The sequence below is a fragment of the Dipodomys spectabilis genome, unplaced genomic scaffold, assembly GCF_019054845.1.
Source record: "Dipodomys spectabilis isolate Male_0828 unplaced genomic scaffold, ASM1905484v1 ptg000329l, whole genome shotgun sequence".
NCBI lineage: Eukaryota > Metazoa > Chordata > Mammalia > Rodentia > Heteromyidae > Dipodomys > Dipodomys spectabilis.
Genome location: NW_024871006.1, coordinates 1,185,411 through 1,202,899, shown reverse-complemented (window position 1 = coordinate 1,202,899; position 17,489 = coordinate 1,185,411). Strand labels below are relative to the sequence as shown.

General features: G+C 40.9%; 1 protein-coding gene across 1 annotated transcript in view; it reads left to right on the top strand.

Moving 5' to 3' along the window:
- Nucleotides 1-17,083, top strand: part of Gna13 (G protein subunit alpha 13) — a 43,170-nt gene extending 26,087 nt beyond the window's left edge. Inside the window, exons 3-4 of the mRNA XM_042702579.1 lie at nucleotides 6,654-6,704; nucleotides 11,732-17,083. Of these exons, the coding sequence (XP_042558513.1) occupies nucleotides 6,654-6,704; nucleotides 11,732-12,304 (624 nt within the window). The 3' untranslated portion in view covers nucleotides 12,305-17,083. The remainder of the gene's footprint in view (nucleotides 1-6,653; nucleotides 6,705-11,731) is intronic.
- Nucleotides 17,084-17,489: the final 406 nt, after the last annotated feature.

Below are 17,489 nucleotides of genomic sequence, written 5' to 3'. Positions count from 1 at the left end.
AGGGGCTGGGAAGGTGGCTCAGTGGTAGAGCACTTGCCTTGCATGCATGAGGCCCTGGGTTCGATTCCTCAGCACCACATAAGCAGAAAAAGCCAGAAGTGGGGCTGACTTTCAAGTGGTAGAGTGCTAGCCTTCAGCTGAAGAGCTGAGGGACAGCGCCCAGGCCCAGAGTTCAGGCCCCATGACCAGACCCAAAAATATATTTATATATCTTCGAGCTGAGAATATAGCTGAGTGGTAGCATGCCTACCATACATTATGCCCTGTGTTCAATCTCTAGCACTGTAGAATAAGAGTCTTCTTGTACAATTGGGTACTGCCAAATGAGCAAATGGTTTCATTGGGTATAAGTATCACTTGGACAAGTTCTATTAAATTCTTCTCTTTGCCTCCTAGTAGTATACATTGTACATCATTGTATACCAACCACTTGCGTTCTACAGTTGGGAGACATTCTTTATTTGTACAGTTAAATGGATTTTGAAATAGACATTTTTCCTTTGTACTTGCATTAAGATCTGAAAGATGCTTCTGGAACTCCTGCAGATGTATGTCTGTTGCAAATATGTATAGGGAAGTACAGGGTTCACTTCTTGTTTTAATTTTTAGTGGCCAGAAAAGTGTATAAAGCATTTGGGGGCACTGCTTGTGATACCTGAAGTGCTAGTTGTTGAAGTGACAGTAGAGTATGTGATTCGCCAAAAAGCCTATTTTGTCTTACACTTTGGGGTTGAATTTCTTCAGAAATAGAATCATCTCTACCCCAAAGCTAGTTATTGTTTGTTTGTTGGTCTTGGGGCTTGAATTCTGGGCCTGGGCGCTGACCCTGTGCTCTTCAGCTCAAGGCTACCACATGAGTCACAGCCCCACTTCCAGTTTTCTAGTGGTTTATTGGAGATAAGAGTGTCACGGACTTTTCTGCCCAGGCTGGCTTTGAACCATGATCCTCAGATCTCAGCCTCCTGAGTAGCATTACAGGCGTGAGCCACTGGCACCCGGCCCAAAGCTAGTTTTTAAAACCCATGTTCAATAATAGTAAGGGTAGGTCTACTTCTGAAAAAGTTTTATCTCTATGCTCAGAAAATTTGTCAAGCATTTCATACTTGGAACTGGTTCTTTGAATGAAATCCGAGTGCCACTGGTAATAAACTCATTAAAAGAAGAAAGCCACTGGAATCATTGCCATGCTTTTTTTTTTTTTTTTTTTGGGGGGGGGGGGGGTGGGGTTGATCTTAGGATCTTAGGGCCTGGGCGCTGTCCCTCAGCTCTTCAGTTCAAGTCTAGTGCTCTACTACTTGAGCCACAGCACTGGCTTTTTCTGCTTATGTGGTGCTGAGGAATCGAACCCAGGGCCTCTTGCATGTAAGGCAAGCACTCTACCACTGAGCCACCTTCCCAGCCCCTGCCTTGCTTTTTTGTTGTTTTATTTTGTTTTTGCTGATCAGGGGGCTTAAACTCAGGGCGGAGGTGCTATCCCTGAATTTTTTACTCAAAGTTAGAGCTCTTCCACTTTGAGCCACAGCTCCATTTCTAGGATTACAGGTGTGAGTTGACGTGATCCCTATGTCCTGAACTCTAAGTAACTGTTCTCACTAGGAGGTTTATAGTCCTATTTCTTTCTCTGGACATAGTTGTTTGGCGGCTGCAATCAAGCATGAGTGAGTAACTCACTATGTGAGTTAGTAATTCCTTTCGTGGTTAATAAGTAAGCTGTTTGAAACTACAGGAGTGGACTTCTTTTCATTCTTTGTGAAGATAATCTGTTGTGAGCTATCACATTTTAAATTGTGTGACTTTCCTCCTGTTGCTTTCCTACGGGTCAGTAATACAGTGAAGAGTGCTTATCCTGTACTTTGTGTTCTTCAAGATAGCTATAGTGTTACTGTGTATTAGACAGTGTTTTATCATCCAGCTTGATTCAGAATTAGCCATATTCCAGTGAACTTAAAAGCATAAACATTCAAAATCCTCTTGTGCTGTTCTTTTTTTTGGTAGATATGAACTTATGGTAGCTTTTAAAATGTATGGCAGCTAAGATCTGGAACCAACCCAGATGTCCCTCAGTAGATGAATGGATCACGAAAATACGGTATGCTTCCATAAGAAAGAATGACACCGCCCCATTTGTAAGGAAATGGAAGGACATGGAAAAAATCATATTAAGTGAAGTAAGCGAGACCCAAAGAAACATAGGTCCTATGGTTTCCCTTATTTATAGTAATTAGTATACTTCTAGGATAATCTTAGCAGATGAGCAGAATAGCTCAATAGCTATGTACATATGACCATATAAGATGATGCTAAGGTCTGGGAAGGTGGCTCAGTGGTAGAGCGCTTGCCTTGCATGCCTGAGGCCCTGGATTCGATTCCTCAGCACCACATAAGCAAAAAGAAAAAAGCTGGAAGTGGCGCTGTGGCTCAAGTGGTAGAGCGCTAGCCTTGAGCTGAAGAGCTGAAGGACAGCGCTCAGGCCCAGAGTTCAGGCCCCAGGACCAGACCCCCCCCTCCCCCTAAAAAAAAGATGATGCTAAGCAAAATGAACTCCAAGACTTGATGTACTATATGATTTCTTTTTTCTTTTGTGTTTTCCCCCCTGTGGTTTATACCCTGTTGATTTTGGTACCTGGGTATTGTATAGATGTTTATCTCAATCGGGGAAGGGAAGGGGAACAACAAAATGGTGAGACAAAGGACAAAGGGGGAGCCAGCGCAACAGCGATTCTCACAAGGCAATACGTTAGAAATGAGCTGTACAAGTTGGGGGAGGAGGTTGGGAGGGGAAGGAAGGTAAGGAGAGAAATGAGGGAGGGGGAGTAACGAGTTGGACAGGAAATGTACTCACTACCTGACTTATGTAACTGTACCCTCTGTTCATCACCTTGACAATAAAATTCAAATAATTAAAAAAATTAAAATGTGTAGCAGTCCAGTGACAGAAGCATCACGTTATAACTTCAGCACTGCAGTTCTGAGTGTCCCAAGCCATTAGCAGAGCTGAGAGGACCATTCATGGCCTCTACCTCTGCTGCTTCCTTGGCTTTGGGGCATGAAATCAGCCATTAGTGATCTACGAGCAAATGAATGTGGCTGGGGTACCAATGTAGTTTCATGTAGGGACACCAAAATATGAATTTCATGTCATGAAATGACATGTTTAGTTTTGCTTTTTTTGTTTTGTTTTAACCCAGCTGTTTAAAAATTGCCCTAACCCAGGCAGTGGGCTAGATTTGGCCTACAGGCTGTAGTTTGTGGATAGCTCCCTAGTCTCCATCTAGATAAATGGAACAAAGAATCCAAGGGCTCTACCAGCACCATTAACTCACTGTTATGATTGAGGTTATACATTCTTTCTCAGTAGTACTGTGGTGAAGATCATTTTTAAATATCTTGGTACATCCTTGCTACATCACAGATGCATACGCACATATGTATGTACACGGGAAGGGCTTTGCATTAAAAACATCTGTATTTGATTCTCATCTTTATAGACTTGACATACCTAATTCTGAAGGCTCATCTCTATTTTTTGTTCTCTTCTATAAGTAGAGTTGTCCTTTTGCTATTGACATAAAGCAATTATCTTTAAAAAAATCAGATAATTCTTTTTGTGTATTCTGACACTTTAACTATTTGTATTTTTCCCACTCTCTGTTCTTACTAATGGAAGGATGTATATAACAGAACCTGTGAAATGAAACCATGAATTAATTTATCTGCTTTTGGAGGAGTGGGGGTACTGGGGTTTGAATCCAGGCCTTGCTCTCACTGGAATACTTTTTTGATTGGAGAGTTACTTTAAATCAAAATCAACTTCTCATGGGAATCTCATTTGAAATAGGTGTACTTCTTGCATAGCCCGTGGCTGGGTGATGAAGGAGAAAGCAAAGTAGTCAGTTGGCTGAGGGCACCTTATGTAGCACTTTGAAATATTAGAAGTAATATCTCTGTGTTCAAACGTGAATGATTATGAATATTTTGATTTCAACTTCGTGGTCTTGGAGGACACAAAAGACTAAATTACACTGACATAACTTTACTAGAAGTTAAGATTTAACAATAGGAGCACAGGCATTTTTCTATAAGTATTGCCGCTCGATTTGGGTGAGATTATGAATTCCTACTAAACAAAGTATGTTGTAATTTTGATCCAAAAGACTTTAAGATTCTCTGTTAGGAAAAGCAATTAAATTGGGAGGCTTCAAAGAAAAGAACTGTTGAAATAGATTTCTTAAGTAGTTTCAATGTCAAGAAAAGAAGAGGATGATTTTCTTTCTCTTTTTTTTCTTGTCTTAGAAAATATGCCATCAAATTACCTTTACCCGTATTTCAAATAGCCAAAATCAAATAATATATAGTTCAGTCTATACTCATATATCATTTTTGAACCCCAATATCTTACAGAGTTAAATATTTTTTGTTACATTAGAAAGGTCTTGGCCGGGATGTAGCTCAGTGGCAGCACTTTTAGCTAGCATGTCCCAGCTCCTTCCCCTCTCCCCCAAAAAAGCTACTTATGCGAATGAATAGTTGACTATCTAATTCCACAGCTTTTGTTCAGCAAAACATGTAAGTAGTATCACCATGTTGGATAAGAGTTAAGAAACCTAAGATAGTTCAGGTCAGGCTTTGCTGCCAGATGAGTGTTGTGCCAAGCTTAGAAAAGCAAAGGGAGGGACAAGGGTTGTAGTCCTTCACTTTGTGATCTATTTTGTTTTAATGGCATATTTAACATGTAGAAAGTATTTCAGATATAACTTATTTAATGACTTTTATGTTAGTGTAACTGAGTTCATTAAATTATTTCCCTAATGTTAAGTGATAAGATGCCCTTCTGTTTTTGCTGTTATAAGTAGTACTAAGAAAATACCCTTTTGTGTGTATATTTTTTGTGTGGTCCTGGAGAGCAAACCCAGGTCTTCTTGCACATGCTATCAAGTCTTGTACTACTGAGCTACATTCCCAGCCCTCGGTTTTCCCAACAGGGTCTCACTATGTAGACCAGGCTGGCTTCAAACTTGGGATCCTCATAACCTCTGTCTCCCAAGTGCCAGCCTCACAGGCAGGTGCAGCCACACCTGACGTATGTGTACCACTTCGCTTATGCCAAGTAAGTTTCTCAGAAGGTAACAAAGATTAAACATTTTAAGGAGCATGCTTTCTGTAATTTTCTTAAAGGTTTGTGTGAATCTGGAAGGTCCTCAGAATGAATATACTAGTTTCTCTGTAGTCTCCCAAATGATGCATTGGTTATATAAGCATTTACATTAAAACGGGGGAAAGGTTGCAACTTCAGATAATATTAAAGTTACCTTAACTTTCATCCATCTGACCACCAGATAGATGAGTAATACTTATCAGAGTACATTTTTGCATAGTTGAACTTTGGTTGTGATTTAAATGTGGTGCTTATTTTCTTCCTCAGCAGAGCTCCCTTGTTCTAAGGCCCCCGAAATGCTAAGCATCAGTCACTATAATGTAGAGCACCTTCAAGTCTGCACCTTAGTTAATTGTAGGAGCATCTGCAGAACACTTTCATATGGTCTTGGCTTACATTGCCTTCATCTAGATTCACTTGGGAAAAAAATCCTTGTTTCATCTGTGGGGTAGGAAACATCTGTAGAGCTCTTGAGGCAGCAAAAAGCAAGTGTCTTAAAAATGCTTTTAAATTCTTAGAGAGACTTACAAAAAGTAGGTTAGCCTATAATGGGCTTACTATTGGTGCTTTTTAATGAATTAATAATTTTGTTCAAGTTGCTGTAACTTAAGCATTTTAAGACATGAAAGGGATAGTGAGACCAAAAAGTCAAGAACTGCTTCCTTGAGGCATTTGTAGCATAATTCCAGACATCCCCTGAAGTGCAGAAACTATACCCAGATCTGTTAAATGAGAACCTGCAGTCTCTGGTAGTCTCCATTGATTCTCTGAGCCCCAAAGCCCAGCCTTCCTGAACCACAGAAGCAGCTTCAGGTAGGGGCGAGTCCTTCAGCCTGCAGGATCCCTTGGAAAGTGAGGGCTGGAAAACTCAGAATAGATCTCCTCTTGTGTCCTCTGTCTTTAGGTCTGTATTCACAGACACTGGGGCCAAATGAAATTATTTGCCGATATAATAGAAATTGGGGCTCAGAAAGGGACTCACTCAGAAAAAGACTCCCTGGAGCTGTCTAAGCCTGTGATACCACCTGTGATCTTCTGGAGTATAGTTTTCCCAGGCCTGTCCTTATTTCTAGAGATGTTACACGTTGTTCTTACCTCATCTCGGTGTGCTCTTGTCCCTGAAGATAATCATCTTGGCTCTACACAAAAAGGCTCTCTCTTAGATTTTAGTTGTAGGTTGTGTTGATCCTCATAAATTTCACCTTTTAATTACAGTTTTTCTTCGGATATGTAGTTCTGTCAGAAAGCACACATGTAATCCTATCCAGATAGCTGGATCACTTAGGATATGGCTTTTGTAAACTAAGATCTACCATTTGGGCAGGGAAGATTTGTGTGTGTGTGTGTGTGTGTGTGCATTTTTTTTGAAGGCTTCATTGTTGAGTTTGAATTGGTGACTTAAACCAAGTGTGCTTAGATTAAGTATACACAAGACAGTACACCACCAACAGGATCTTCCATTCCTAATCCCTCATAACTATTTATTTTCTTGTTTTAGGGTGAATCTGTAAAGTATTTCCTGGACAACTTGGATAAACTTGGAGAATCAGTAAGTATTAAAACCAAATAGTTGTACTTATTCATAATTGAAAGCACTTGTCAGGACATTAATGTTTTTATTTTGGGGTACCCTGTTAAGAAGTTTAGAAAAAGTATATATTAAGCTATTTATTTCTTCCTTTTTTTTTCCCCTACTGGGAGTAGACTGACTCATCCTACCTTATTTTAAAGCTGTTAGTAGCTAAAGATTTTTTTTTTGGTCAGTCTTGGGGCTTGAACTCTGGGCTTGGGCGCTGTCCCTGTGCTTTTCAGCTCAAGGCGAGTGCTCTACCGCTTGAACCACAGCGCCACTTCGGGTTTTCTAGTGGTTTATTGGAGATAAGAGTCTCATGGACTTTCCTGCCCAGGCTGGCTTTGAACCTCCATCCTCAGATCTCAGCCTCCTGAGTAGCTAGGATTACAGGTGTGAGCCACCAGCGCCTGGCTAGCTAAAGATTTTTAATGAAAAAATTTGTTGTTTAGTTGAGACATTTCTGGGTGTTTTTCTTCTATACAGTCTAAGCCTCTGCCTGTTTCGTTGAGGAATTTCCTTACCCACTATTTCATGGAGATTAATAGAAATTAACACCATGAAGAAGCTTTATGCTTGAATTAAGATTGCACATTTTCTATTACCTTTCAAATAAACAGAATTTGTGAGAACACAGTGAGAGTGATTTCTAAACCTTGCAGCAAACACCATTTTCTAGTTCCGGACTCTTTGTTGAGTTACAATGTGGAGCCTTGACTCTGGGTTCCTGCAAAAGAGCCTCTGAGATGGGAGGAGGGGCCAGCCTTGGGAAGAAAGTCTATTATCTTCTGAGTGTTTTCTGGGAGCCCGTGACTCAGCTGGTGCTGGCCTGGCTCTGGTTTCCCATCCCCACACAGGCTGAGAGCACGGCTTGACTGCTCTATGTGTGCATTTGATAGAGTTCATTTCAAAGCGTCTGAAGCTTGGAAAATGCTTCGAAACTGTTGCCCTAGGACTGTTTGTTCACTCTGGACCTGGTGTGGCTTCATTTGTCCCCTCTTTAAACAAACTTCCTTTAATTTTAATTTAATTTCTTTGAATAAATTAGCAAATGTTTATGTAGTCTTATGGGTTCTTTGAAGTTTTTAACTTTAAAAATGTAATGGAAAAAGGTGCAAAATGAAGAGCTGGAAAGTGCTGTACTGATGTATTTAGGACAGGTAGACCAGTACTGTCTTTATTCTCTAGCAGGTTCATTTGCAATTTTTCCCAGTATTTTTCTAAATTCCATCTGTCTGCCTTCAAGCCAGTGTATTTTTTTCCTGCTATTTTCTAGACCCATACCCATTTCAGAACTTGAGATCTCTGTAGTCTGAGTTTTTACTCATTCAGTCCACATTAGTGACCTTTGTATTAAGTTTTTTTGTCTAGTCAGTTAATAAATCTTAAAGGAAAAAAGTTAAAGATAGGCTAATTGGAGAAAAACCTTTCTAGATAAACTAGTTTTCGTTTTTTTGCCTCCTTTTGGTGATGCTGGACTCAGGGCCTTGTTTTTGCTAGTCAAGTATTCTACCACTTGAGCCACGCTCCTAGGTCTCTTTTTCTTTAATTTCATTGCCTGCCTGCCTACTTTCCTTCTTTCCTTCCTTCCTTCCTTCCTTCCTTCCTTCCTTCCTTCCTTCCTTCCTTCCTTCCTTCCTTCCTTCCTTCCTTCCTTCCTTCCTTCCTTCCTCTCTTCCTTCCTTCCTTCCTCCTGGGGCTTTTCCTTCCTTCCTCCTGGGGCTTGAACAGAGCCTGGGCTTTGTCCCTAAGCTTCTTTTGCTCAAGGCTAGCACTCTACCACTTGAGCCATAGCACCACTTCTGGCTTTTTCTGTTTATGTGGTTGGTACTGAGGAATCGAACCCGGGGCTCATGTGTGCTAGGAGAGCAGTCTACCAGTAGCCACATTCCCAGCCTTTAGTTACTTTCCAAATAGAGTCCCATACTTTTCCCCTGACTGTGGTTCTTCTATTTATGTTTCCTAAATGGCATTTACACACCACCACAGCCAATTTTTTTTGGGGGGGGGGGCGGTCCGGTTGTCGGGCCTGAACTCTGGGCCTGGGCGCTGTCCCTCAGCTCTTCAGCTCAAGGCTAGCGCTCTACCACTTGAGCCACAGCGCCACTTCCGGCTTTTTTCTTTCTTTCTTTCTTTTTTGCTTATGTGGTGCTGAGGAATAGAACCCAGGGCCTCATGCATGCAAGGCAGGCGCTCTACCACTGAACCACCTTCCCAGCCCCCACAGCCAATTTTTTATTGTTGAGATGAGGTCTCATTAATTTTTGTCTAGGGTGGCCACGAGCCATAATCCCCCCCAATCTCCTGCTCTTGAGTAGCTAGAGGCATGAGTCACTGTGCCCCACCTAATATTTTTAAGATTTCCTTCCTGTTTTCTAAATAATGCTGCCTTGACCTGCTGTTCTCAGTTTACCTTTAAAATAAGTCTTGGTTGAGCACATCATTTAAGCAACTCTTGCTTCTCAGATCAACCCTCATTTCTTTCCTTCATTGCATGCATACCATTGATAATTACCTTACATTTGTCTTTTATTTATCTCTCTCCATAAAGGCTAGGATCTCATGGTGAAGGAGTTGAGTCTCTGGTGCAGCCTTATGTTGAGAACATTCCAGAAACCACATCTAGAATAAAAAGAGCTATGTGATCAGTGTAAAGAAGAGGCTGAATCTAGGTGTGCTGCATTTTGTCACCAATTCTGTGCATATCAGACAAGTCATAGGATTGCATTTGATGTCCTATCTCTTACAGAAGTCCCAGAGTTGTCAGAACACTGCTGAATGCCAAGCCTAGAGCATTCTGGGAAGTAGAATAGCACACAGAGGTCAAGGACATAGCAAGCAGACAGCCTGGATTCGAGTTCCAGGTCCAGGAGAGATAGGTTCTGTGTGGCCTCAGGCATCTCTAAACCCCAGTTGCTCCATCCAGAACGTGGGCATAGTAGGAGGACCAGCTCATAACATTGTAGGACAGTGCACGAAATAGCCTCAGAAGGGGCAGTGGTGTAGCAAGTACTATGCTAGCTGTTTTGTTCTTTGATCCCTATATTTAAGGAGCTCAGTCTAGCCAGAGAGACAAAACTAACCCACATAAAACAAGTAGAAGACAATTAAATGATACCAATCATGAAGATAAGTAAAGTTTTGCAAGTAAAGTTTGCAGGCAGGAGAGAGATATCTTGGCTGGAAAAGTTAGAGCTAGTGTGTAAGAGTAAATGAGCCTGAACTGCCTGAAGGGTTGGTTGGATTTATTTACATAATGAGCTGTGGCCCACCCAGGTGGGAGACAACTGGTGTCTGCTTTTAGGAGGCACACCTGTCTGTGGAAGGATAAGTGGCCTCGGCTCTAGCGTATTAAAATAGATTTCTAAAAGGCAGTGGCTTGAGTCTTCATCCACTGCATTGCACTTGCTCAGTTATGCGGATATGAGCACACAGTGGTGCTGAGTGAGGCTTTATGTGGGACTTGGTGCTAGACACTATGGGTAGCTTGAGCATGCTAGACACTATGGGTAGCTTGAGCAGGGCAGAACAGCCCCTGCCCCCATCATAGAAAGCCAGGTATAAAGGGAGACCCCTTTCTGAGCACTCAGTCATGCTGCAGAAAGGTTAGTCTGAGAAAGGCTTCCAGTAAGTGGTCAAGAGGTGGATCCAAGAGATGTGAGACTTTCCAGGCAAAGAAGCTTAAAGAGATGACAGTCCATGGCTGAGATGATTTATTAAAAGGAAAGAAAAAAGGTACATGGAAAGAGAGCCGGGAGCATAACAGATTCAAAGAAGGGATATTAGGATTTACCAAGTGGATGGCAGGGAAGAGAAAACAATGATGGACGGACTTAACGGGGCAAGAAGTAGAAAGGAAAATATTGTAGTACAACTTAGAGGACTTGCTCTGGAAAATACAAGCAGTCTCTTACTATGTGTGTTTGTTAATAGAATTTGAAGTGCAGTGACAGGCGAGCATCTCAAACTGAAGAGACTACAGTGGAGGTGTATCTGTGGGAGGTATACCCATGGGTTCCAGCCTCCTTTGATCACTGTTCATCAGTGGTGGTAGCAGCTGTCACAGACCAAACCCAAATATTAGCTCTCTTCTGCAGGAGAGGATTAAGACCCAGAGGTTAAATGATGGCTCAGGATCATACTGCTAGTGTGTGGCCAGCTGTCTTCAGGTTCACACTCCTAATCCACATACTCTGTTCTGCCAGACACTTAGCCTCTGATTCCATTCTGCGCTCATGCTAGCTTCCTAACTGGATTGTTTGTTCATACTAAACACAATAATACAAAACTTGTTACAGTTACGGAATTTGAAAACTTTGAAAAAGCTCAGAGCTGAAGTATGTCACATGAACTACATTATAACCGGGTACCACACCTGGAAAGCAGGGGATTTTCAGTGTCCAGGATCATTGAACATTTCTACTGTTGACTTATAATCTTACTTCTGGTTATTTTCATCTCAGAAAATGGTCCAAATGGGAAAAAAAGAATTACATATGTAAGAGTTTTAATTGCCAATTTAGAAACAACCTAAATGAATGCCAGAAGGGGAGTGTTAACGCAATCATAGCCGATTAATGCACATGAGATGTGACAGAGTCTCATGTGGAGCAGTCAGGAACAAAATGTTGACCAAAAATATGGAAAAGCAGGCTCAAAACTTAGCGCAGCTACTAAAAATAGGTGGGTCTGGGAACAAAAGCTAGAAAAAAATATGGAAAATCCACTAGTCTTAAAGTTATTCAGTGAATGCCTATGGATTGCCAAAAACTAAAAGCTTCCAGATTTGCAAGGCACACCTATAATTCTAGCACTCAGGAGGTTGAGGCAGGAGAATCAAGAGTTCCAGTCCAGCCTGGGATACAGACTGAGACCCTGTGTCTCATGAGAAAGGAAAAGAAACCAGAAACTTTGTTTGCATAGCCATTTATTAAGCTGGTTAGCAGCCCACTAAGAATTCTAGTAATTCCTTCTGGATGACTACATTTGAAACTTTTCTTTTCCAGGATTACATTCCATCACAGCAAGACATTTTGCTTGCAAGAAGACCCACCAAAGGCATCCACGAATATGACTTTGAAATTAAAAACGTCCCTTTCAAAATGGTTGATGTGGGTGGTCAGCGGTCAGAACGGAAACGTTGGTTTGAGTGCTTCGACAGTGTGACATCCATACTCTTTCTTGTTTCCTCAAGTGAATTTGATCAGGTGCTCATGGAGGATCGACTGACCAATCGCCTTACAGAGTCTCTGAACATTTTTGAAACCATCGTCAATAATCGGGTCTTCAGCAATGTTTCTATAATACTCTTCTTAAACAAGACAGACTTGCTTGAGGAGAAAGTGCAAATTGTGAGCATCAAAGACTATTTCCTGGAATTTGAAGGGGATCCACACTGCTTAAGAGACGTCCAAAAATTCCTGGTGGAGTGTTTCCGGAGCAAACGCCGGGACCAGCAGCAGAAGCCCTTGTACCACCACTTCACCACTGCTATCAACACGGAAAACATCCGCCTGGTTTTCCGTGACGTGAAGGATACAATCCTTCACGACAACCTCAAGCAGCTTATGCTCCAGTGACATACACGAGACTTGCTGTTATAGTACCTTTTTGTGTTTGATGGTTTTCCGTTTGTGTCTTTTTTTTTTTTAAATAGCAGTTTACAACAGGAATTAGAAAACAATCTTGATTCTATGTTTAACTTCTTGGAAATCCTAGTCCTTCTGCTGCCTTTGGTTTGTGGCTGAAAGCTGCTGAGTAATGAACGCATTGTTGTGTTTGCTGGAGTTCAGGTTTTGGCCAGTTTCATCAAGCTTCCACTCAAGTCCTGTTGTAATTTCCTGGCCAACCTCAGACTAGGTGTGTTTCTTTTATTTTTCAAATTGAATCCTGTAGTGCCAAGTATAGACAGTGTAGGAATGAGGCTAGGAATGTTCAGTAAAAGGTCTTTATCTGCCTTACAGAGAGAGGAACACAGGATGCCTAGCTTTAGAATGACCACGTTACAAAAGGGCTGTTGGAAAAGGTTTGATCTAAGAAATGCTAGTCTAGATTACACAGGTTTAGCTTTGGTGTGTTTATAATTGCTTATGCACACAACAGCTGTTTTGTAAGTTGCTTTGGTTCCTAGAGGTAGTGTTCTTAGTGTTTTAAAGTTTACATAAGGATTTCTGGTCTGAAGAGAGTGAGTTCACAAATGGTACCAAGGAGCAAAAAAGACAAGCAAATGTTATATATTTTGATCAAAAGTAATGGGTAAAATGTAACTTGCCTTTTTCATGTTTATTTATCATGTAATTTAATGTGCCATAAGCAAAACATTTGGGCCATTGCATGACCTAAAACACGCAAGCACCTTGGTAGCAGAAGTAGACATCCCTGTCCCGAATGCCACGTGGCTCCTCCAGTCCTGTGTCAGGGGACTTGCAGCTGACTGGAGGAAACCACTCCTGCATCCCGCCTTCCTCCACTCCCCTGTCCCCGCCCAGTACCTCCACACTGTGGCACTGAACGGATTCTTTGTTTATGTGGAGCTGGCCAAGGGCAGTATTTTCCTGGCAGATGACTCAAGAAGGCATTGTTTGAGATTCTTATTCATTCTTGGTGTGTCTCTAAAGATGTACAGTGGGTACATGTTTGCACAGTTACTGTGTGTGAGATGCCAGCTATGTTGAGTACATTTTAACTGTTTGGAGAATGCTTCTAAGGACAAGTAGTCTTTTTGTTGTTGTTGTTTTTGTTCACACATTTGACCCCTCCTCCCACCCATACCAGATTAAACTAAGCCCATCACTTTGTGATTTCAGATACAGTTCGCAGTATTAAAACTGCTGTCTTGTAGGTTCAGTGTAGTGTTAGCATTGGAGATATATGTGTACAAAGTTAGGAACCATTTGCAAAATGTGCCACTCTTGCTTTTCTTGATAATTGTGATGAAGACTGTGATATCTGTCACTTTACTGTACAGCTGACTGTGTTCTCAGGTATTCTATTGGCCCTTCAAAGATTGGTCAACATTGTGGATCACCCAGCCTTTCCAAATCAGTGGCTCTTGTTTTGTCTAGCGGTGAGATATAGGAGCTGGGCCTGTCAGTGCATGAGCAGGGATTCATTCTTCACGTGCTGACTCTTCTTGCACCAAGGTGTTACTGTCGCTGCATCTGTGTGAACTCATGTTTTCATGCCTTGGTAATACATGAGCTTCAGACACTGAGCCCCTCAACCTATGCAGGTCTTCCTAGTATAACTCCTGCATGTCTCAGTCCTTCTACATCTAGTGCTTCTTGCCAAAAGAATGCATTGTTTGAATCTTCAGGATAGCATAACTCTAGATCTAATGAATTTCTGGATATGTGCAACAGTAACATTTGGTTTGTTCCACATAAATTCATCAAACAATTTTATTGGATGGCCAAGACATTGAATACCAGTGAAGGCTGAAGAGTGGACTCTTGGTCTTATTGAGGTGGTTTGGTAAGAACTATAAATAGTACCCCACATTTCTCTGTTTTACTATCACCAAGCAATGTTAAAACACCCAACTAGACAAGGTAGCGTGTTGGCATCTGCGGTTTTCTTCTGATGCATGTGTAATGCCTCAGAATCAGTGTGCTTTTAAAATAAGACCCAGAATGTATTTGGAGGCAGTGAATTGCTTCTGTGCTACTTAAGCAAACTTGTGTGGACATCTAGTATAACTGTGAGGCTCAACAGAAAGGCTTTAAGCTGTACATTTCTCTAGGCTGCAATGTGAACTATTCAAGTGGAGTCTGATAGCTATGTGATAAAAACTAGGTCCTTTTGAATTGAAATACCACTATGTGAAGAGGGAGGTGAAATGTCATGAACCCAGTGGAAAAGGTGCTTATAATAATCCTAAGCTAACGTCTCCCAAACCTCTAAAAAGGTAAGTGAAGTCAGATTTGAAATTCTTTGCTGTGTTCCATTTTCCAAATCTGGTTATGATTTGGAAAACACTGTGCCTGACCTGCATCACTTTCTGTTCTTAAATCTGAATGCCTTCTCATTTACTTGTCTGAGGAGATGCCACACCAAGGCTCTTCATTGACCTTCAAGGAGTTCACAGTATACAGAGTTGCCTTATAAATCAAAGAACAACACAAATTTAGACCTTAATTTTTTTTTATAGGGAAAAGGTTTTGTCAGTGTTCTCCAAAGATCTAAATAATTCAAGACATATTTCTCTCACATAAATATTATTTGAATAGCCTGAATTTTTGCTTTCTGCCAAATGTGCAATTGAAATCCTCATTTCACTTTTACTATCTATATCGGGCGCTTGCTAGCCCAAGTGCTTCCACAGCCAAAGACAACAGCGTGGAATAAAGAAGACATTTCTGTTTTCTGTCTTTCACCCAGTACTGATGGGTACTTTACATTGAGAATGCCCTCCCAATTCATCTCGCCTGGGACTGTTGAGGGAGATCCTTGTTCAGTTTGTGATCATGGTTAGTTCAAAGCAGGAGGAAGAAAGCCTACCATAATACCACAGTGATCAGAAGTACTGGTTTTGATTCAGCAACAAATTGCATGCCCATCTTCAAATTCAGTGCATATCCAGATACTTCTGTCTTAACGTTTTTCTTAAAATGTGTTTTTCAGCATTAGTATAAATATCTGGCGATGCCTTATTTATATGAAGAATAAAGTTACTGATTTAGGCTGTTATATCCTGAACCTGAAATCACTATTTGAGAAACCCTTTAATTGGTGCTTTCATTATCTAATGATACATGTAGACAAACCCCACACAAGCCATTGGACAGGATGTAATTAATGAGAAGGCCAACTTATCAGTATTAACCCTTCATTTGTTTGGATCCATGAAATCATGCTTGTAAAACCAGTTCAACCTTTGTAACAAGCTCCCTAATAAATCTAGAGAAAGCCACTCTTACCTTTTTGTTTCTTTTAGTTTTATTTGAGGGATAAAGAACAAAAGCTTTGCACTTGTATTTTTCACTGACAGTGAAAATCTGACTAGTAGCCCTGGTCACTGTGTCTCTTCCACTCTTCCAGCACCTTGTTTGACTTCATGGGTCACAGACCATGCGTCTTTGGTATTGTGCTGCTTAACTAAAAGTACTGATTTTCTATTTTTTAGGGCTTGGACACAGATTGACCTTTCAGTTGAGTAGACAGGAGGAGGGCAGAGATTACAAGTGGTGTGTTCCAAATCAAGCCAATGTTGCAGTCCATGCCCATTTTATGGTACGAAGTTAGGGCTTAATAAATGTAAACCAGAGTGCAGTATGAGTCTAAACCTGAACATTTTAAACCAATTATTGTTGGCTCTCTCAAGTACTGTTAAGTAGTTATTAGCCTCAGGCAGCAGGTGATTATTAGCACCTTTGAAGTACAGTGTTTGTACCGCTAACATTCTTAACACCTATACACAACTGTAGAGTCAGCACTTAACATTAATACAGTCACTTGTGGCATTTCAGACTAACTGGTTTCAAATGCCAGATCATTGCTATGTAACTATGTGGCCTTGAATTCACAATCCTCCAGCCTCAGTCTCCTGAGTGCCGAGATTGTAGGCATATACCACCACACCTGGCTGGAAAATTGTTTTGTTCTTGTTAATTTTCTCATTTGGTTGGCGATCTTTGTGTCTTATACAGATGTGCTGTTAACAGTGATGCAAATTTACAGATGGGTTGAAATCTGGAATCAGCGAGTGTCCAGACTGTAATAAACTACTTGGAATGTGATGTGTTTGTATGTACAAAGCTTGTTCTAGAAAGTGACAAATTTTTCCTCAATCATGCCTGTTAGATGGTACCAGGAATAAAGGGGAGGGAGGGAGAAGGGGTTGCTACAAGTGTACTTGCGCAACAGCCTATGCCATTTCCCCTTTCTTTGCCTCCTACTTGAAAGCAGAATCGCAAAATGTTCTAAATGGCTTTTCTCTATTCCTCACTCTCCTGGGTGAGAGCTCATCTGCCACAAGAAGCCTTATCAAAAGTATATTTTGTAACAACCTCATACATACTGTACCTAACAAAACATGATTTGTATTAGCTCCGTGTAAAAGTATTTGTGGTTTAGGATTTTTTACATATATTCTTTTATAACCTCTAGGAACTAAGCACATTATCTGATACTGTTGTAAATTTTTTTTTTTTTTTTTTTTTTGGTCAGTGCTTTAGTTCAGGTTTGGCAATAAATTATTTCTAAAGGAGGCGTAGGAGTAGAAAGAATGGTTTGATTTATAAAATGAGTTGCTATTCACTAAGGCTTTTACTTTTGTACATATTTTGCCAAAAAATGTCTCTTGCTCTTAATATTTGCTTTGTGAAAATTACTGACATTTAATAAACATTTATAAATGATTCAATACTATGATGTTATTTACACTTGAGTCTGGCAGAGTTGATGAGTTTTACATTTGAAGTGTCAAGTTCACCTATAGCCTCAGGCACATGAGTCCACTGGGACAACCTCCAGCAAGGAAGCTTTGCTTTAGTAGAGAGCCTGAGTTTTTCCTTATAAAGAAGGGGGCGGTGGGGTGGGGGGACTTCTTCCCAGGGAACTCTCAGCAGGTAATGTGACCGGGCAGGGCTCCTCTCGGCTGCAGCTGTCTACAGGTGTGTCTGGGCTTCTAGCTCATCCAGTAGTGGCAAGTCTGCTTTTGTGTCATTTTTACTGGTCATATTTTTTAAACTGCCCAACATACTACTTCTCTTTGTTTCAGTAAACCCCTTATTAAAATGAGATTTCCACAAAAGTTGTAAAAGG